Here is a 23,221-nt window from a genome sequence, read left to right on the forward strand (position 1 = left end):
GGGTTGCCTTTCTATGTACAAGTCACAGGAATTAAAATTTGTTTCAGCATTCTAAATTTAAGCCTAAGATTTATATTTCTAGGGTTCATTTTATTCAATGTTCACTTTTCCTACCAGCAATAAAGTTCTAGCAACGTTTATGTTTGCATGTTTAAGATAATTTTAACATATCCACATACAACCCAACAACAAAAAAGGTTTCAATCATATTTCATATAGACATTTGATGTCTTAATACGTACCTGTCCTTCTCTTGAAAATTTAAAGGGTGGTTTGTGTTTAATGACACTTGTTGCAAGCCTTAAGAGTCCTGTAAGCCCATCATCTTCTATATTACCATCTTGATGATCAAGGATTTCCCTGCTACACAAAAAAGAACACACGCAAGATAGTTCACATAATTATGTCCTTTATATCTTTTTTCAACAATATAACTGTCAATTTCACATTTAAATTTACCTTCGGATACAGTCAGCCAAATGTCGTGCCAAAGCATCTAAGTCGAGGAGTGTGGTCTTAATACAAAGAGAAAATACAAAATTCAAATACATATATATATATTTTTTTTGTTTAGTAGCCAGAGATTACTAAAACAAAACACATCCTTTCCTTGTAAGAAGAATTCAGTCTCCCAAATACACGAATATACCATTTAAATTATAAATAATACAGTTATTCTTTACCTATACATGATGTCAATTAATAAAATTATAGTTGTAGGGGTGCCTGGGTGGCTCAGTCAGTTAAGTGTCCGACTCTTGGTTTTGGCTCAGGTCATATCTCACAGTTTGTGAGTTTAAGCCCACAACGAGCTCCACACTGACACTATGGAGCCTGCTTAGGATTCTTTCTCTCCCCCTCTGTCCCTGCCCCTCCTCTGCTGTTTATCTGACATCAATATTTTATGAATACTCAAGTAAATTAAAACACATTCAATTTTTTAAAATTATTTCTCAAATAAAAAGTAGAATACTTTAAGAATTCAACGTACACTGCTCCTTAAAAGAAGTGCAAATACTACAGGATTTTTTAAAATGTAAAGTATATGAAAGGCACTGGGATTAAAACACATTTTTAAAAATTTTTTAATTTTTAAGTAATCTCTACACCCAAGGTGGGGCTCAAATCTAACAGCCCCAAGATCAAGAGTTGAATGCTCTGCTAACTGAGCCAGCCAGGTGCGCAAATTAAAACACATTTTTTAAAAAGAGGGAAAATGTTTCCTAAATACCTAAATGTATCTTCTTTCTCATTTTGTTAGAGGCATTTTTGCTTACTAAATTTATGAAGGAGAAAAAACAAAAGTCTTAGGCGACAAGTTTGTCTTTGAAGTTAATTTGTTTTAACCATCTCAAAATATTTTAGTCTAAGAAAATTAGATCAGTAAACTGATAGTTTACCTTAAATTCTATCTGAATTGCAATTTTATTTTACATATTCAAAACTCCAAATCCACATGCTATTACAGAAACCTGTATATTTACATTTAAAGTCTGAACTTCACATTCCAAGTAAGATTTTACATCTACAAATCCTACTCAGAAGAAAGGAAATTACTTCTAGGTACCAGATGAAGACACTTCAACAAAGGTCAAAGTAAAAAGAACAAAGGAATTACAGCAGAACAAAACAGTACAACTACAGTAAAATAATTACGGCATTTTCAACTCTTATAAAATGATAAAAATGCCCTTAAAAATAAGGACCTATATAAAGTCATAAACATACATGTGTATAATCCATCTCTATTAGCAAGTTAATGCATAATTTTCTGAACATACCTGACTAGCATCCTTTATATGTATATTGTCAACTAATTTGCACAACAACCAAAAATACTCTTTACATCCAGGTTTTAACATTGGTTCTTCTTCATAATCATCTATCTGTTAAAAAAAATTAAAACTCTGTGAAAACACTTTAAAAGGGGGAATAATTTAAAATTACAATACATCTAAGAAACTACAGACCTTACAAAAAAAATTAAATCCCTGTAAAAGCAGTATTCAAAATTTAATAAAGTATGGAGAGAACACTTCTAGTTCCTGTAAAATTAGAATAACTACGTCCATAAATAAACGAGAACTTTCAGAAAAATATTACCCTCAAATTTCTTATAACCTGTGATGAATTAAGAATTCAATGAAAATGTATCAACAAAAGAAACCTACAGAACATGAGTATATACAAACCTACGCAAATGCAGTGGTCTTTTATAGTTTTGAAATATAAAACATAAAAAACATTTTACATATCTCACATACTTAATGACAAGTAAATATGGAGGAGAAAAATGTAAATCCTACAATGAATCATACTTCTGAGATTAGTAAAATTTACTTAATGAGCTATGAATTTATTACATGGTAGAAGAATTTTTTACGAAGCTAGGATATATACTGGAACAGTAAAGAAAACTGAAAATTTAGAATATCATAATGATAGAATACTGCAAAAATCTGTGTTAGTAAATAAGAAAGCTTCATTTATCATGTTTTTATCATTTTATTTATTTATTTATTTATTTATTTATTTATTTATTTATTTATGTTTATTATTTGAGAAAGAGACAGAGAGTAAGCAGGGGAGGGGCGGAGAGAGAGGGAGACAAAGAATCAGAAGCAGGCTCCAGGCTCTGAGCTGCCAGCACAGAGCCCAATGCAGGGCTCAAATCCATGAATCGCGAGATCATGACCTGAGCCAAAGTCAGCCGCACAACCGACTGAGCCACTCAGGCGCCCCTTTATCATTCAATTTATTAACACAAGGTCCAAAACACAGTAAGAACAAATGCTATTTCCAAAACAGAATACCCATGAGAGATTCCACAGAGCTGAAATTAAAGCATACAAATTCCATTCCTAGGTGTAATGTGTCACTCAATATGTCCACAATGCTGCCACTTTAAGAACTTTATGACTATCCTCTTGGTAAAAACTACATACAGTGAACAAGTACTCAAAATTACTCCAAGTATATAATACAGTGATTAAAAGTTGACACAAAGAAAACTGCAGAAATAGAAACAGCTACTAAACACAGTAAAACTTACCCTGATAGGTTTGAGTGCTTGAGCATCGGGAAGAAATTTCAACAATGTTGAAGCAGCCAATAGCAGAAAGGACCGATTGATTGAGTCTCCTCCATCTAGCCCTGACAGAGATAACTTATAAAGACCATTGCAAGACTCATGACGGACAGCAGTCTAAATGAAAAAGAAAGTTCCAAAGACATTATGAATTAAGTATTTAAAAGTTAATCTTTAAATATGTCAGCAGAAATAACATGTTAGATGGCTTCTTTAGTAATATATTTTTAAATGCAATATTCTGATCACATACTCACGCACATAAATATCAAATAAAGTACCCCAAAGTATACAGTAATATGTAGAAACATGTTAGAAATTCCCAAATATGGTCATGATAAAAACAAACATAATAACAACAAATACAAAAGGGACTAAGGAAAGGATATTCATAATAATTTATTTACAAAACTAAATAAAAAGAGAAAATATTTCAGAACAAGAAGCAATTTAGAAAGTACTTAACCAGAACATTTTACAGTTTCTAAGGGACTTGCCCAAATGTCACAATCATTACCTGGGACACAGCCAGAACAAGAATATGCATTCAACTCAGAGCTAAAGGTATTAAGACGAAGTGACCTAAAATAATGTGACTACTGTGGTTAAGTGTTTTATCAAGAATATGTTTCTACCATTTCACTTAGGAATATGGTATAAGCAACATCGAGATATGGTTAGTGAAAATTATATTGACCTGAGTGTTGACATCAAAATCAAAATATATTTGACTAATTTTTATTATCTCTTGTATCTAAGGATACACTCTAATTAAACAGAAAAGGAAAAAAAACTTCTCTAAAATATAAATTACCAAAATAAACACTCGAGTCCTTCCCAGAAAAAGATTTTCAAAATTCTAAAGCAAAATAATCAGTTTTATTTCAGAAAAAAGACAAATATGAATGTTACAGACTAACATTCACATTTACGTGTATATAGTTAAAACATAATGAATCTTAAAGTATTTAATAAGTATATTCCAGTTAATGGAATATATTTACGAAATCAAGTCCATTTGTTTCCATTAGCTCTTTTTTTTATTATCAATGCTAATAATATCAAATAATATGAAGAGTAATAGTTCTAATCTTCAATCCTTATCTTACCTCAGGAATAAGGAGAGTCAATTTCTTTAACCAATCTTGTAAATGGTCACTATCAGCAAGGCTAGATTTCACTAATGAACAGCAATGTGCCCAACTCACCAAGAGCCACATTGAATAATGTGAAACTAAAGAGAAATTAGAAAAAAATATGACTATAAGGATTTGTACTGTAAAGAAAACACAATGTTCATTATTAAACATTATCTAGTTACGCAAATCTTTATCTATTAAAAACTACTTTTGTAGAATCCTTACCTTCATGCCTAGACCTGTGATCGGACTGAGCTTTCAAAACTCTGTAAAGTAAAAAAAAAATCCACCACCACCAATTAAATTCAGCAATAAAATAAAAATGACTCAATTTATTACCACATATCCTTTCAAGTTATACAATGTACTCCCCCAAAAGAATAAATTTTAAGAAAAATATCTGTTTTTCCTATAGTCCTTATCTTTTAAAGAAACACTGGTAAAAAATTATTATAGACCACTCCATATGATTGTTCAGATTTAATGAACAATATCTGAGTGAATACAGTATTGACTGAAATAAGTGAACCCTCAGGAAATACTCAGGATTTAGTTACTAAAAAAATGTATATTACAAAGAGAAAAGTTATAATGGTTTCGATTGCAAACTTCAGACTTCCAATTTTAAAAATAAAATCATACACTGACATATAATGCCCTTCCTTTAGTACTGTTAATGCCAATTTCTATCAGAAATGGTTAAAAGCAAATTATTAAAAAGTAGAGAAAACTTAATTCTGTATTATTTTAGAACCATTTTTCTCCATACATTTAGTAACTTCAGTAGAAAATGTGCTACTACAATTTAAAGTATTAAAAACTTTCATTGTAACAAAACCAATAAATGGGGATTATTTGTCTTATAAATAAATAGTTTGGAAAAGAAAAAGCACTGATCTCTAGCATCCTCACTTTGTTATAATTAACAAAATACCTTTCAAACTCTCAAAAAGAAAGTAAAAAGTACTAAGATACAACTTATGTATCATATATTTGTCCGTATTTCATGTTTAGTTATTATCATATTGGCATAATCAACTTTACCAAAAGCAACCTACCCATCTTTTAAATATATAGCATAAGAAGATTTTTGATAACACAGGCAAAATATTTGCTCTAACTGCCTTAATTAATACAAACCTACCACCATATGAACTCAAAATGGGGGCCTATGAAAAGATAACGGTGCATGAACAGGCACTGAGAAAAAACAAGGATGAGGAGTGGTAGAATGAAAACAAGAATTGCCACAGAGTGAACCAGCTTGAATAGCAGAAGTTGGTAGCAAACCTGCATGTTTATTTTTTCTCGTGTGAGACTAACAAAGTCATGTGAACATTTCTTAATTCTCAAGAAATAAAACCAGATTAAAGCAGTTACTGAATTGCCTTGTTACCTCAATGTATTGTGGTATGTTGGAAGAGTGAGGTAGAGTGTGGGTTAGTGAGGACACAGAGGAAGAGTTAAGAATTATTTAAGTGAAGAGTATTGGTGGTGAGGGTATAAAATTTATCTGATCATACAATCAAAGGCATGTTATAGTAATCTCTTCATTTCTACATGCTGTCCATTCCTAAGTTTTATAAACAATGAGACAAAGTATCTGGTACTAAAAATACATTCTTGAGCAAGATCAGATATAGTTCATATAGAACTCAGTGTCTAGTGGATGGAGGTAGATATTGATTAAGCAATGAATGTGAATTCAACTGAGAGAGAGACCCAAAAAACAGGGTAAATTATAAAAGAAATAATCTTAAAATAATCATGCTATTTATATGCAACCACTGCCTATGAAGGTGACTTTTAAAAGCATCTAAAAACAGCTATCAGCTATTAGCCATGAATAAGGTCAAGCAATTTCAAACGTGTTTACATTAGCTTTATAAATCATTTGAGTATGATAGCAAACTTCAGCCCAACATAAATACCTACACAATATTTAGAAATTAATTTCACAACTTTAACTTATGTGATTATTAAAGGCATACAGTCAGGTACCCATGTATCAGTCAGCAATTACCACACTTGAATTTTTGCATTAAAATTTTGTACATTATTTTCAAAAAAAGAAATCTCCACTGTAGCCCAAATTAAATGGGATATCGCCTGGCTAAACTATATTCATATACACATATTTCCAGCTCTGTCCACCAAGGGCCTAGAAACAAGGAGTCCTCAGTAGCAATGAGTATACCAAGAACCCATATTTTGTTCCTCCCCAACAAGAACTACAGCTTCTTAAAGAAATGGCTGATTCCAGGACTAAGGTAGAGAAATTACATGCCTTGAGGATCTTACAGTGACAGGAAAAATAAAAAAGGACTCCTTCCCTCCACCCCAAATAATAGGGATATGTCAAAATGACCCATGAACAAGCTTGAGGCGGCCAGCTCAGGCATAATTTGAGTAAAGTGAATAGTAATAGTAATGAACTGCAACAAACCGAGTGAAAAATAATCCATTAATTCAAACTGATATGAAGTAAAAGGAAGAAGAGAAAACTCTTCTTCAAAACACAATGTCAACGAATAAGCATAAAAGGAATGGTTGTAAGTCAGAAAATCACTAGTTTCCAAACATTTACTAATAACTGAATTAGGCAAGAATCATCTCTGCTGAAAATGAATGAAAGTTTTATGAGGAGCAGCTTCCCACGGGTTACTTTTCATTAGAAAAAATCAGAAACCTTACTGTAAAGAAACCTGCAGGAAACAAAATAAACTAGTAAAAATTAGTATCATTAATAATGGGACAAACTGACATCACCAGTTATGTATTGAGAAAGACACTTTACTTACAGAGTACTGCTGCTAAAAATGTATATATTCCTGCTAAAAATGTATATAATCTGAATTTAATCATGAAGAACAATCAGGAAAACCTAAATTGAAAGGTGCTTTATAAAGCAACTGGCCTGCACTACTCAGAAATGTCAGTATCATGAGAGGCTAACGAAGTATCCCTGGGTAAAAGGAAATGGAAGAAATACAACCAAATGCAGTACATGATCCTAGACCAGGGGGGGAAAAAAACACTATAAAGAATATTAATGGGACAATTTGAGTGTGAACTATATATTAAATAACACTATCATAACCATGTTAAACTTGCTATATTTGAGTGTTTACTCCAATTATTAAGAAAATGTCCTGGTATCGAAGGATTATGGGTAAATGGTCATGATATCTGAACCTTACTCTCATAAAATTCAGGACAATATATAAATAAATACGTGCACAAAGACACACACACACACACACACAGAAAATGAACGTTCATGATTATGCAATAAAAACTGACAAAATGTTGACAATACACAAATGAAGATGAACAGTAGAAAAGTTAAGATGCCCTAACAGTTTTTCTGCTCACTTAAATGTTTTCAACATGAAATTTTAAAACACTCCATTCTTACTACAAATACATACATAAATTATGTAAAAACTTCATACCTAGGAGCCAGATTATCATATGTATAAGTAACAGACATAAGTCGCTGAATCAAACTGGTTCCTTGGACAAGAACAAGAAATACCTTCAAAACAAAAAACATTACAAAAAAATCTTTAAATATGCTAAAACACAAAAATGCATTTTTAACCCAAAACTCCAAATTTGATTTTTATCTATGACAAAGAAAATCATACAGTAAAAATATCAATATTAGAAAATCAGAATTTTGCGAACAAACTTAAGAATAGCAACTTAAAAAAAATGAAAATTTAGAAATACAGAGGCCAAACTATTTTAGTATTATTATTATTATTATTTTACAAAACTATTCTTTGTATTTGACCCACAAATTCTTTACATGTCACCCACATGGGTGAAAAAAACATATTACACATGTCGGTGGTTTATTGGGGTGGTGAAGGAGAATTATACATTTTTAAATTTTGAAATAAGTAAGGCCAAGCAGCAACAGAGATCTCAACCATCCTGAAACAGAGAAAAAGATGAATACAGGGCATAGATTCTAGATTAAAAATCCTGAGGATCAATATTTAGTTTGCAAACTTTCAAGCTGCATGATTCTAATAAACTACTTAATTTTTAGGTATTAGTTCTTCTATATAATGGGAATTCTATATAATGTTCTATAGAGTTCTATATAATGGTAGAAAATAATTTGCTAATTTATATAAATAAAGAATTACTGACTCCCTTCTGCAGATCGAAACCCTTCTGGGCACTTATGTTATAAGCACTGTTCCCATCCTGGAGGTTTGAATCCACTGCAGCAGATAACATAGAAAGCACTGTAACACAAGGAATACAATGTGCCACATGAGCAAAAAAAAGAGAGCAGCAACTAAACCTGTCCCTGGTGAAATCAGAACAGCTTTAAGGAAAGCGGTCTAGGCTGGAATTTGAAAGTTCAACTTGAAATGTGAACGTTCTGAAAAGCTTTTTAAGGATAACAAATGAAATAATGCATGACAGTAAATTATGAAAAAATTAGTGTTCTTCCTCACTATCTATAGAGTATCAAAACTCGCTAACTTTGTCTCTAGAATTAATATAACAAAGATTTTTGTTCCCAAATAGCTTAATACATTAAGTTCTGATTATGATAAACCAATGGAAAAAAATATTTAGTAAGCACCTTTTCTAAACTATAGAAGTATGTGCACAGAAAAAAATCATAACTATTAACGGTAGTCACCTATGACTAGGAGGATAGGTTCACCTATATATTCCAAATTATTGTCAATAAGCATGTACTTGCATATACTTTTTAAAAAACAATATTTTTAAATTCCTTATGTATGTAGTTTATATCTATACTATATATATTTATTATTAAAATCTCAAGAGGATGGGGCGTCTGGGTGGCTGAGTCGTTTAAGTGTCCGACTTTGGCTCAGGTCATGATCTCGTGGTTCACGAGTTCGAGCCCCGCGTCGGGCTCTGTGCTGACAGCTCGGAGCCTGGAGCCTGCTTCCGATTCTGTGTCTCTCTCTCTCCCTGACCCTCCCCCCATTCATGCTCCGTCTCTCTCTGTCTCAAAAGTAAATAAATGTTAAAAAAAAAAAAAAAAACACATTAAAAAAAAAATCTCAAGAGGAAACCACTAATCAAGGTCAAAGCTGTGAAGTTATTTAATGAGTTAATGGAAAGGGGAGCTTTCAAATTATAACTTGGAAAGATTATTCTGGAAAAAAATTAACTGAAACATTATAGCAATGCAAGGTTAAAGTAAGTAAGTAATTGGCAATAAGCAATACTGGAAAACACATTTAGATTACACTGTAGTCTCCATAGTCTATTTTAATTGTATTAGCTGTAAATGATTTGGAATACTAACAAAATCATCTGGCCCCTTTAATCTCCAAAATTCCAAAAGGGAAATACGCTTCAGGTTTCAATTTTCACCAGTAGTTTCCAATCTATGTTCACTACAGAACCTATTTCTCTAATCAGAAACAACTCACAATTCTAGAGTTTCTAGGGTCAGCTATGAGGTAAGATGCTGTTCTCAAAAGGTTACAAATGAGGAAGAGATCTCACTAAAAACCTGTCTTCATCTGTCCCCATTTCCCAATTCAGGGATGGAACAATTCGAACAGCAAATATTTGATCACATGAACAAAAGAATCCACAGCCAGAAAGAATTCTAATTATACTTGTGGATGTCATCCTGGTTATGGTGCCATTTTCATTCAGCTCTAAATATACCATTCTATCAACTTGCTTTGTGATGTTAGGGCTGGTACATCATAAACTAAATTCCTCTTTTGCCAGCTGGTTTCTATGAGGTTCCATTAACCTGGGACACTAGAGAGATTACTTTCTTGCTTGTTCTGTCAGCATTGAAACATAAGTATTTAACCCATTTGATTTCAGAAGCCATTGATTTCAGAAGCAGTAGCAGAACACCTTCCTCAGAGGCCTAAACTGCAGGCCAACAAGATCCTTATAACCTCCTCATTTCTGATAACCCCAAACCTTTTCCATATGCTTCTCAAACCCTAGAGGTGGTGAATGGTTACTCCTTTGGGTTACCTCAACATTTTCCTTTTACATACTTAGTCCTCCAATACATACACGTAAAAACAATTATTTACTTTAAATCACCTCTGTTCAAACACCTAGTGGGGCTTATTTCCCTAAATGGACCCTGACAAATTTAGTATATAAATTACTGTGTAAATGACTAACTAACTACAGTTGGGGAGTACAGCAGAATGACATTCATTCCTGAAATTTGGATAATAAACTGAAAAACATTACTATTTCATAATTACTACTCAATTTAAAATGAAGGTATCACTTCAGCAGTTACATCATATTGTAGTAGTCTGGGATCATATTCCTTATGCATTAGCGTATTCTTAACTCGATAAAACACAAATAGAATTCATTACTATAATCTAATGGGAACTTCTGTACTTTACCTCTGTTAATCTTGGTATATGAAGACCCTTGGCATGATCACCAGCAGCCTTTCTTGATTTACCAGGCCAAGTTCTTTTCCTATGGCTTTCTGCTATACCAGACCAGGCAAAGACATCGTGATAAGCTAAATCCAAATCGGATGGATCTATTGCAAACTGGCATATTAACTTCAGCAAGCAAGCAAGACAGTCTAGCTGCCACTGTGGAGAAGAAGAAAATGTCATTTCCCTATTTTGGTTAATTTAATATGGCCACTATATAACCTGAAATTGAAAGCTAGAAAGTAAAATTAAGAGATGAAGTACTGTTGTTTTTCCATGCAAATGACATATACTCCAATATTCTGGAGCCAAAGCAATTCCCCAAAATTGTAAAAAATAACAGAAGATTTTGCACTTTACATAAGGAGATTTAAAATAAAAATATTTTTGGTAAAATATTTCATATGAAAATTAATTTCTGATTTAAAGCTCTACTTTAGAATTTTAAAAACACCTCCTGTGAGTAAATTAGTAAGTATCATTTATGTGCAAGATGAAAGTTTCAGAGTGCTCACATCAACAGCTATTTTCCACTCTTCCTAATCCAACTTCCAAATTGTATAGCTAAACCAATATTCCAGGTAATGCAGCAACACTACATTAGATTTTCAAGAAAGTTATCAAGAAATTTCAGTAAGAATAGTCTTTTTAACAAATGATCCTAGAAAACTGAATAGTCATACTGAAAAAAGTAAATGAAACAAACCCCCAACTTCACTCTACATATAAAAAAATTAACTCAAAATGCATCACAGAAATAAATGCAAATAGTACTTATAGTAGAAAAAAAAAAGGGGGGAACATACTTGCGGTCTTGGAGCAGAGATTTCTAAATAAGATATCAGTTTTGTTAAAATTAAAAACCTCTCTGCTTAAAAGACACTGTCAAAATAATGAAAAAAGCAAGCCACAGATTGAATACAAATATTCCCATACATACATGTAGTGGAAAAACTTGTCTAAAATAATTAAGGAAAAAAAAAAAAGTCTTACAACTCTTTGCTAAGGTGGAAAGGGAAAGGAAAAGGAAAGGAAGAACAACAACAAAAAAGTCCACGATATGAACAGACACTTCATGAAAGAAAAAAAAAAAATCATGGTCTTAAAAAGTATGAAACTTAAGAGATTCAGTGAAATAAGTACTAATGAAGGAAATTCATAAACACTTACATTAAAAGAAAAAGATCTCAAATCAAGAATCTAACTTTCCAACTTAAGAACTAGAAAAACTAAACCCAAAGCTAGAAGAAATAAGGAAATAATACACAGCAGAGGTAAATAAAACATAATAGAAAGACAATAACAACAACAAAAAAATCAATGTAAATAAAAGTTTATTCTTTGAAAAAAACAAAACCTTTAGCTAGAACTAAAAAAAGTGAAATTTGTCAAATCAGACATAAAAGTGGGAATTTTTCTACCAATTCTACAGAAATAAAAAGGATTCTAAGAGTATAATAGATAAATGTAAGCCAAAAAGCCAGATAACCTACATGAAATGGACAAATTCCTAGAAACGCAAAACCTACCAAGACTCAATCTTGAAGAAACAGAAAATCTGAATAGATATATAACTAGTGATGAGATTGAATCAGTATATAAAAATCTCCCAATAAAGAAAGCCTTAGACCTGATAACTTCATTAGTAAATTCTACTAAACATTTAAAGATGAATACCAATCCTTCTCAAATTCTCTAAGAACAGAGCATTCCCAACCCACTCTATGAAGCCAGCACAAGCTTGGTATCAATGAAAGAAAAAGTCACTACAAAAAAAATTACAGACCAAGATCCCTGAGGATTAATGATGCAAATATTCTTGAAAAAACGTTAGCAAACAGAATTTAGCAACACAATAAAAGGACTGTACATGACCAAGTAGGATCTGTTCTTAGAATGCAAGAATGACTCAACATACAAGAATCAATCAATACTCCACAACAAAATGAAGAAAAAAGACCACCTGATCATTTCAATTGATTACATGCAGAAAAAGCACATGAAGTAATTCAACACTCTTTCATGATAAAAACACTCAACAAAATAGAAAGAGGTTAAGCATCAGACTCCTGAACTCAGCTCAGGTCATGATTCCAGGGCCATGGGACTGATGGCTATCTTGGGCTCCATGCTGAGAATGGAGTCTACTTAAGACTCTCTCTTTCTCAGCCCCACCCTCCACCACTGCTCACACAGTAAGCAGGCAAAAACTCTAAAATTGAAAAGAGAAAGAAAGAAAGAAAGAAAGAAAGAAAGAAAGAAAGAAAGAAAAGAGAGGAAGGAAGGAAGGAAGGAAGGAAGGAAGGAAGGAAGGAAGGAAGGAAAACAAACTACCTGAGCATAAATAAAAGCCACAGATGAAAAACCCACAGTGAAAATCATATGAAATTGTGAAAGACTAAAAGCTTCTCCACTAAGATGAGGAATACTGGCTTTCCTCACTTCTGTTCAGCATAGTAGGGGAAGTTTTGGCCTGAACACTTAGGCAAGAAAAGAAACAAAAGGCATCTAAGTTAGAAAGGAAAATTATCCATTTGTAGAGGATATATAGAAAACCTTAAAGATGCCAAAGAATAGCTCTTAAGATAAATGAATTCAGCAAAGTACAGGATACAAAGCCAACACACAAAATTCACTTCCATAGGTGAACAATGAGCAATATGAAAAGGAAATTACAAAAATAATTCAATTCACAATAGCATCAAAAGAATAAAATACTGGGGCGCCTGGGTGGCTCAGTCGGCTAAGCCTCCGACTTCGGCTCAGGTCAAGATCTCACTGTCCGTGGGTTCGAGCCCCACGTCGGGCTCTGTGCTGACGGCTCAGAGCCTGGAGCCTGTTTCAGATTCTGTGTCTCCCTCTCTCTGACCCTCCCCCGTTCATGCTCTGTCTCTCTCTGTCTCAAAAATAAATAAACATTAAAAAAAAAAAAAAGAATACTTAAGAATTAACCAAGAATATGAAAGTCTTCTACAATGAAAATTATAAAACAATGCCGAAGAAAATTAAAAACAATACATGGAAACACATCACATGTCCATGGATTGGAAGACTTATTATTACTCAAAACAATCCGTAACAAAATATGACATTTTTTGCAGAGGAAAAAAAAAAAACAACCCATGCTAAAATTCAAAGGGAATCTCACGGGACTCCAATGCCAATACAATCTTAAAAGAGAAGAACAAAACTAGAGGACTGACACTTCCTGATTTCAAAACTTACTACAGACCTACCGTAATCAACATGATGTGGTATTGGCATCAGATACATATGCAAATTAATGGAAAAGGGGCACCTGGGTGGATCAGTTGGTTAAGTGTCCAACTCTTGATTACAGCTCAGGTCATGATCTCCCAGTTCAGGAGTTCAAGCCCCACTTGGGATTCTGTCTCCTCTTTCTGCACCTCCCCCTCTTGTTCTCTATCTCTCTCTCAAAAGAAATAAAAATAAACTTGAAAAAAAAGATTAATGGAAAGGAATAAAGCACCCAGAAATAAACCCTCACATTTATGGTCAAATGATTTTTAACAAGGGTGCCAAGACCATCCAATGGGAGAAATGACAGTATTTTCAAAAAACAGTGCTGAGAAACCTTGGATATCCACATGCAAAAGAATAAAGTTGGACCCTTACACACTAAAACACCATATACAAAAATTAACTCAAAATAAATCAAGGCCCTACGGACTTCAAGCTGTATTACAAAGCTTGAATCATCAAGACAGTATGGTACTGGCACAAAAACAGACACTCAGATCAATGGAACAGAATAGAGAACCCAGAAATGGACCCACAAACATATGGCCAACTCATCTTTGACAAACCAGTAAAGAATATCCAATGGAATAAAGACAGTAAAGACAGTCTCTTCAGCAAGTGGTGCTGGGAAAACTGGACAGCGACATGCAGAAAAATGAACCTGGACCACTTTCTTACACCATACACAAAAATAAACTCACAGTGGATGAAAGACCTAAATGTAAGACAGGAAGCCATCAAAATCCTCGAGGAGAAAGCAGGCAAAAACCTCTTTGATCTTGGCTGCAGCAACTTCCTACTCAATACGTCTCCAGAGGCAAGGGAAACAAAAGCATAAATGAACTTTCGGGACCTCATTAAATAAAAAGCTTCCCCACAGCGAAGGAAACAATCAGCAAAAGAAAAAGGCAACTGACAGAATGGGAAAAGATACTTGCAAACGACATATCAGATAAAGGGTTGGTATCCCAAATATATAAAGAACTTACCAAATTCAACACCAAAAACACAAATAATCCAGTGAAGAAATGGGCAAAAGACATGAATAGACACTTCTCCAAAGAAGACATCCACATGGCCAACTGACACATGAAAAAATGCTCAACATCACTCACCATCAGAGAAATACAAATCAAAACCACAATGAGATACCACCTCCCACCTGTCAGAAAGGCTAACATTAACAACTCAGGCAACAACAGATGTTGGTGAAGATGCGGAGAAAGAGGATCTTTTTTGCACTGCTGGTGGGAATGCAAACTGGTGCAGCCACTCTGGAAAACAGTATGGAGGTTCCTCAAAAAATTAAAAATAGAACTACCCTATGACCCAGCAATTGCACTACTAGGCATTTATCCAAGGGATACAGGGATGCTGTTTTGAAGGGACACATGCACCCCAATGTTTATAGCAGCACTAGCAACAATAGCCAAAGTATGGAAAGAAATGTCCATCAATGGATGAATGGATAAAGAAGAGGTGGTTTATGTGTGTGTGCGTGTATTATATATATACACATATATATCATAAAGATATGAAATCTTAAAGAATGCAATCATAAAGAATGAAATCTTGCCATTTGCAACTACGTGGATGGAACTGGAGGGTATTATGCTAAGTGAAATCAGTCAGAGAAAGACAAGTATCATATGACTTCACTCATATGAGGACTTTAAGACACAGAACAGATGAACACAAGGGAAGGTAAACAGAAATAATATAAAAACAGGGAGGGGGACAAAATACAAGAGACTCTTAAATATGGAGAACAGAGGGTTACTGGAGGGGTTGTGGGAGGGGGGATGGGCTAAATGGGTAAAGGGCATTAAGGAATCTACTCCTGAAATCACTGTTGCACTATACGCTAACTTGGATGTCAATTAAAAAAATAAAATTAAAATAAATAAATTAGTTAAAAATAAATAAATAAATAAATAAATAAATAAAGGCCCTAAATATAAGAGCTAAAACAATAAAACTCTTACAAGAAAAAGTAGGATAGAAGCTTTATGACAAAGGATTTGGACACATGATTTCTTGGATAGGACAGGTAACAAAAGAAAAAACAGACACACTAGACTTCATTAAAATTAAAAGATTTCATGCACAAGGCTATCCACAGAGTAAAATGGTAACCCACAAATGGGAGAAAACATCTGCAAACTATATAAAGGTTTAATATTCACAATATATAAAGAACTTCTAAAACTCAACAAAAACCCAACAACCTGATTCAAAAATGAGCACAAGAGTTGAAAAGACAGTTCTCTCAATGGCCAAAGAACATAAGAAAAGATGCTCAACTTCACTGTTTATTAAGAAATGCAAATTAAAACAACGAGATAGCACTCAACACCCATTAGGATGGTTGATATCAAAAAACCAGGAAATAAAAGTGTTGGCAAATATGTACAGAAACTTGTGCACTACTGGCAGAGATGTAAAATGGTTTAACTCCTGTGGGAAACGACATGGTGGTTCCTCAAAAAAATCTAAAAACATAATTACCATATGACCCAGCAATTCTACTCTTGAAGAAATGAAAGCAGGGTCTCAAAGATATTTATACACCTATATTCATAGCAGCATTATTCCCAATAGGTATAATATGGAAGCAACCCATGAATGCATGGATATACAAAATGTAGCATATGCATACGATGGAATATTATGTATGCAGCCTTAAAAAGGAAGGAAATTCTCCAATAGACTACAACAAGGATGATGCTGGAGGACATTTTGCTAAATGAAATAAGCTAGTCACAGAAAGACAAATACCACATGATTCCATTTACAGGAGGTACTCAGAGTAGTCAAAATCATGGAGGCAAAGTACAATGGTGGTTTGTCATGGGTTGGGGAGAGGGGACAATGGGGAGTCACTGTTTAATAGGTATAGTTTTAATTTTACAAGATGAAAATAGTAATGGGGTTAGATGATGGTGATGATTCCACAACAAGGTGAAGGTATGTAACACCAGTGAACTACACACTTAAAAATGGTTAAGATAGTAAACCTTAAGTGTATTTTACCAAAATTAAAAAGGGCAAAGCACCATGAGGTAACACTACATACCCAGTAGAATAGCTAAAATTAAAAAGACTGACCACACCAACTGTTGAAGATATGAAGCAACTGGAACTCCCATAAGTCGCATGGTACAACTGCTTTGGAAAACACCTTGGCAGTTTCTTACAAAGTTAATCTTACATTACCATATTATTCAGCAATTTCTTTTCTTGGTATTTACCCACAAGAAACAAAAACATATGTACACAAAAAGATTTGTGTATGAACATCTGTCAACTTTATTCATAATAGCCCCAAACCAGAAACTCAAATGTCCATCAAGAGGTGAATGGATAAGGAATAGTATACCTATAAAAGGATATACTACTCATCAATAAAAACTAACAACCAACCAATACATGCAACATTTATCAGGCTCAAAATACATGTTGACTAAAAGACACCAGTTACAAAGAATACATATCGTAGTATTCCATTTACATGGAATTCTATTAAATGCAAATGTAATCTTTTAACAACAAAAAGCAGATCAGTAGTTGCTTAGGGCTGGATGGTTGGAAGAAGGGAGGAACTGATGGTAAAAAAGCAGGACGGAACTTCTGGTGTAATAGAAATATTCTATATTTTGTTTGTGTTGGTGGATTACACAATTATATACATTTTCCAAAACTTAAAGGTTCTGTTGTTTTTTTTTTTTTTTTTAAAGTAAATTCATTATCAGAGCACCTGGACGGCTCAGTCGGTTAAAACATCCGTCTTCGGCTCAGGTCATGATCTTACGGTTCGTGGGTTCTAGCCCCGCATCAGGCTCTGTGCTGACAGCTCAGAGCCTGGAGCCTGCTTTCAATTCTGTGTTGCCCTTTCTCTCTGCCCCTCCCCCACTCATGCTGTCTGTCTGTCTCTCTCTCTCTCTAAAATAAACATTTAAAAAATAAATAAGTTCATTATGTACTGAGTATACCTCAACTCCATATCACCTACAAAAATTAACTTAAAATGGATCAAAGACCTAAATGTTTAACAACTAGCTATAAAATTCTTTATCTTGACAGAGAGAAAGAAAGAGAGCATGCACAAGCGTGTGAGAGGAGAGAGAAAGAGAATCCCAGGCAGGCTCCCACCTAACGCAGGGCTCCATCTCACAAACCCTAAGATCACAAACCCTAAACGCAGGGCTCCATCTCACAAACCCTGATCCAAAACCAAGAGTTGGATGCTTAATGGACTGAGCCACCCATGCACCCCCAAAACTGAAATTCTTTTTTTTAATGTATTTTTTTAAATGTTTATTTATTTTTGAGAGCTATTGAGTGGGGGAGGAGCAAAGAGGAGGGAGACAGAAGATCCAAAGCAGGCTCTGCAGTGACAGCACATAGCCCAATGTGGGGCAGGAATTCACAAACCATGAAATCATGACCTGAAGTCAGACGATTAACTGACTGAGCCACCCAGGCACCCCAAAACTATAAAATTCTTAAAAGAAAACAGAGTCATCAATATCTGTGACTTTAGATAATATACTACTTCCAAGAATGAACCTGGGGGGGTGCCTGGGTGGCTCAGTCGTTTAAGTGTCTAACTCTTGACTCTGGCTCAGGTCATGATCTCTTGGGGTGAGTTCCAGCCCTGTGTGAGGCTCTGGACTAAGTGCAGAGCCTGCTTGGGATTCTTTCTCTCTCAGCCCCTGCCTCCACTGGTGCTTTCTCTCCCTCTCAAAATAAATAAACTTAAAAAAAAAAAAAGAATGAACCTTAAAACATTATGCTTAAGTGAAAGAAGCCAGTCACAAAGGACCATGTACATATTGTATGGCTCCATTTATATGAAATGTCCATAATAGGCAAATCCATAGAAAGTAGAATTAGATTAGTGTTTTCCCAGGGCTGAAATGTTTGGGGGAAAATGAGGAATGATTGCTAATGAATATGGCATAGGGTGTTTCCTTCTGAGGGGATCAAACTGTTCTGGCATTAGTGGTAATGTTTGCACAAGTCTGTAAATATACTAAAATATCACTGCTTTTTAAAAGGCTGAATTTCATTATATGTGAATTCTATCTCAAAAGTTTTTAATTTAAAAGTATACCTCAACTATACCTCAATTAAAAGGAAAAAAAACTAAGAAACAAGAATGACTGAATTTGTAAGTATTCTATAATATGTGAAGAGAGATGCAAATAGGGGTGTAAGCTGGCTTGCAAACTGTGTCTCAGGCATGCTTAGTAGCATCTCAGGCATTGCCAGGCTACAATGTGTCATATTTGGTAGTTAACATTATCTTATTAGTAATACTTCATAAAAATATCTACAATTTCAAAAGAAACAGAGAAAAAACCTTTAGCTTATGACTGATTTCCTGTAAGCCTTATTCCAAACTAAACTTAGAGCAAGTCTGCAAACAAAATTCCTATAAATGACACATAACTACTTGTTAACACATTTAAAATCTCCCACTTTGCCAAAGAACTAAAAAGCACATTAGAATTCTAAGAGAATTAATGGGGTAGTAGACATGACTAATAAAACGCAACAGATGTTATAAGTCACAGAACTATAATAATTAATAACTGAATAGAGGTATCTATTCTAAAAAGAAAATATCACAGTAAAATATATTTAAAAATAGAAAAATAAGTACTGAAACCAGTGGTAAGAATAACAACAGCTTGGTACATAATAATAGGTTTTCTAAATCTATTTTCTTTTAGTAACTTGGTATTAAATTAAGAACACTTGACTCCTAGGTTCTAAGGTAATTCTAAACCACAGTACTAAAAAGTTAGTATTTGAATGGAACGTTTGATAATGCTACTCTACTTTGTTGGAAGTCAGGAAAGGGAGCATCCTTTATAGCAGTATCAATTTTTTAATATTCCACAATTTTATTTTCTTAATACTATATAGAATAGTGCTTCTTCACATTAATAGTTTATTTAAAAAAAAAAAAGACAAACTTCCTTTTTGTTAAGTGCAAATGATTTTGTGAAATACTTTTTAAAAAATCTGTAGGGGCACCTGGGTGGCTCAGTCGGTTGAGCATCCGACTTCGGCTCACGCCATGACCTCGCAGTTTCTGAGTTCGGGCCCCACGTCGGGCTCTGTGCTGACAAGCGCAGAGCCTGGAGCCTGCTTCAGATTCTGTGTCTCCCCCTCTCTCTGCCCCTCCCATGCTCACACTCTGTGTCTCTCTGTCTCTTGATAATAAATAAACATTAAAAAAAAAAATCTGTAGCCATATTCAGTATCTGTAAAAATCTTCTCAAGGCTTACTCTCAATTCCTGCACCTAATTCATTTCAGACCAGTCACAAATGGTCTAAAGACACTTATTTGAGTAGCACTACTATAAAGGAAGAAATACTCAAAACAAAATAAAACACTGAAAAAGGATGTTTTCCAAAATTTGAAGACATAAACCAGTTCTTTTAAAAGCATCCAAACATTAAGACTGTATAAATACTAATATGTAATTTATTTACCTAAAGGAAAAAGATTTACAAATTACCATAATTCAGAGTCATGAATTTTGGCACTTAAATTTTAACAGGTGTCATGGAGAATTCTTATGAATAATTTTTATCAGATACCGTACTTTTCAAAACTTAGTTCTACTACACTCTATAATCTTCCTTACTACAACAAAGCATGCGGCAAAAGATATACTTACTAACAAAAAATGGAAGTGCTTAAGACAGGACACTATTAACTGGTTAAAAACTGGTTTCACTTACCACAGTCCAGGATTCCTGCTCTTTAGGCTCCAGAATTCCAGAATTAAAAATTTCTAATAACTGTTGAAGCCCTCCAGCAGCAACAAACTGTAAGTAATTGTGAGAGTACCAGTAAGAGAGATGCAGCTACAAAATGTCTTGAAGACCTGCTTTTGATTCAGTAACTAGATGTGTGTGTATTTATGTATACATGTGTGTAAAATATGCATCTTTAATCTAGGAAATTACTCTGATTTAAATAACCAAAATAACTTCTATGTAAAGTGATAACCTACCTTATTTTCAAGAAAATTTTAAAACAAGATTCTTGCAAAAATCCATAAACGTATCTTTAAATTCCATTGACAATTTAACTATAGACACTGAAGTGTCCTAACAAAGTATTCCAATAAAGGAAGAAAATAAGTGTACCAAGGCATTAAATAATCTCACCTTATTACTGTGATTTACAGTAATACATGATTTTTAAACCATCCTTTATTTTACTAAATTTAAAATTATTGATTATGATACCTACTTTTGGAAAATTAGGGATAATTTTTATCAATACACTATTTAACACATATGATCAAACCTTGCAACTCCAGGAATTTTTACTATTTTCCACTTGATCCTCACTTGAATCATCTGAATCTGGATAAAGATCACTGTAACTTCCCTGTGGGAACAGCAAAAAATAAAAATAAAAAAATAAAATAAAATAATGGTAAGAGGGGTGCCTGGGTGGCTCAGTCAGTAAATCATCTGGCTCTTGATTTCAACTCAGGTCATGATCTCATGGTTCGCAAGTCTGAGCCTCACATCAGGCTCTGCACTGACAGTGCAGAGCCTGCTTGGGATTCTGTCTCTCTCCTTCTCTCTCTCTGACCCTCCTGCACTCTAAGTAAATAAATAAACTTCAAAAAAAAAGTTTAAAAAAAAATGAGAGAAGGTGGCAGGAGAAAAAAATTATTCTAGAATTAAAAGATAATAGGGGCGTCTGGGCAGCTCAGTTAAGCTACTGACTCTTGATTTCTGCTTAGGTCATGATCACATGGCCGTGAGATCAAGCCCTGTTTCAGGCTCCATGCTGAAGGTGGAGGCTGCTTAGAATTCTCTCTCTCCCCTCCCTCCCTCTCTCTCAAAAAAATAAAAACAGAAACAAAAAACCCACCACATTCTTGGAACACCATGGTGGCTCAGTCAGTTGAGCATCTGACTTGATTATCACTCAGGTCATGATCCCAGGGTTGTGGGATAGAGCCAACTATCAGGCTCCGCACTGAGCCTGAAGCTTGCTTAAGATTCTTTCTCTCTTGCTCTCTCGCTTTCCCTCTCCCCCACTCACATGATCGCTTGCTCTCAAATAAACAAACAAAAATAAATAAATAAAAAATAAAAGAATATAACACATTCTGGAATTTGGCTCCAGAGAAAATACAAGTATTTGACCGTAAGAATGGAAATGCAATTACCGTTGACTCTCTCCTTATCCTCCTGTTAGGTTTTCCCAGTGCTTCAATAATTTCCAGGGCATATAATAGCTTGTGAGCACTCTTAATTTTGAGAAGTTCTTTCCAATTAAGTCCATCATTACTCTTAAATTAAGAAAGGAAAAACATAGGTTTTCTCAAGCCAATTTACTAAGGGATCTCTCCCCATCAAAAAAAATTTAAAGAAATGAACACTATATAAGAACTCAAATATTACATATACCTTGAAGTATGTTCAAACCTATGAAGACCAACTGTATTAACTAGTATTCATGGCATGCTTAAAACACCAATTTTTCATTAAATTTTATTAAAATTAATAATGCAAACAGCAGCACAGGAAAAAAAACAACTCTATCTTATTAACTTTTAAAACAGATGAGGCAATGCAACATCTTCCCAATGAAAAAACCTATGCAGCCTAGCCGAATGCAACAACTTTTAAAGATACAGAAGCAGTAAAGTCTATTATTTAATACTTATAAAAAGTTACACCTGCACATTTAGAAGTCATATGCAAATACATAAACCTTAAAATACTGTTATTTTCTACTCACAATTTATGAAATGATATTCACACAATGTGCATCTCTGATAATATTATTAGACCTACTCTGAGTCATCAACCAACATTTCTCAGGCTTACCTTGTTCACATCTAAATCATTTGAGATACACGGACCTTCTGAAATCACATGGCCAAGTCCCAAGTCATAGAAAACCATTAGTGAACAACATTAGGACACTGTTTTTTCATTCATCGTGTACGTGTTCTATTGCTATCTCTACCTAACCCTTTATTATATAGCTTTGAAAGAATAATCTAATTATTTACAAAGATATCTAACACTTACACTTGTGAGGTCGTGCCCCAATAGGAATATTTAAAACATATAGCAGTATGAAACACTAATATAAAGGCAAATTATGTTTTTTAAATATAATTTCAGAAAATATCCTTGCCTTGCATTAGGCCCATATTATTAAGTCTAACAAGTAAATGAACATTAAAATGAACTGTCACTTTTTATCCATTAAATGGGCAAAATTTTACTAAGG

General features: G+C 33.9%; 1 protein-coding gene across 7 annotated transcripts in view; it reads right to left on the bottom strand.

Annotated features, from left to right (window-relative positions):
- Nucleotides 1-23,221, bottom strand: part of USP34 (ubiquitin specific peptidase 34) — a 250,742-nt gene that overhangs the window by 72,884 nt on the left and 154,637 nt on the right. For all 7 annotated transcript variants that reach the window (XM_019430890.2, XM_053890716.1, XM_053890717.1 and 4 more), the window contains 11 exons: nucleotides 22,146-22,268; nucleotides 21,266-21,349; nucleotides 20,692-20,778; nucleotides 10,629-10,829; nucleotides 7,683-7,765; nucleotides 4,453-4,493; nucleotides 4,198-4,322; nucleotides 3,053-3,205; nucleotides 1,782-1,886; nucleotides 460-515; nucleotides 243-363 (listed from right to left, as the gene is read on the bottom strand). In XM_019430890.2, the coding sequence (XP_019286435.1) occupies nucleotides 243-363; nucleotides 460-515; nucleotides 1,782-1,886; nucleotides 3,053-3,205; nucleotides 4,198-4,322; nucleotides 4,453-4,493; nucleotides 7,683-7,765; nucleotides 10,629-10,829; nucleotides 20,692-20,778; nucleotides 21,266-21,349; nucleotides 22,146-22,268 (1,179 nt within the window). The remainder of the gene's footprint in view (nucleotides 1-242; nucleotides 364-459; nucleotides 516-1,781; nucleotides 1,887-3,052; nucleotides 3,206-4,197; nucleotides 4,323-4,452; nucleotides 4,494-7,682; nucleotides 7,766-10,628; nucleotides 10,830-20,691; nucleotides 20,779-21,265; nucleotides 21,350-22,145; nucleotides 22,269-23,221) is intronic.

This window comes from Panthera pardus, unplaced genomic scaffold, assembly GCF_024362965.1.
Source record: "Panthera pardus isolate Hobbes unplaced genomic scaffold, ASM2436296v1 HiC_scaffold_25, whole genome shotgun sequence".
Classification (NCBI taxonomy): domain Eukaryota; kingdom Metazoa; phylum Chordata; class Mammalia; order Carnivora; family Felidae; genus Panthera; species Panthera pardus.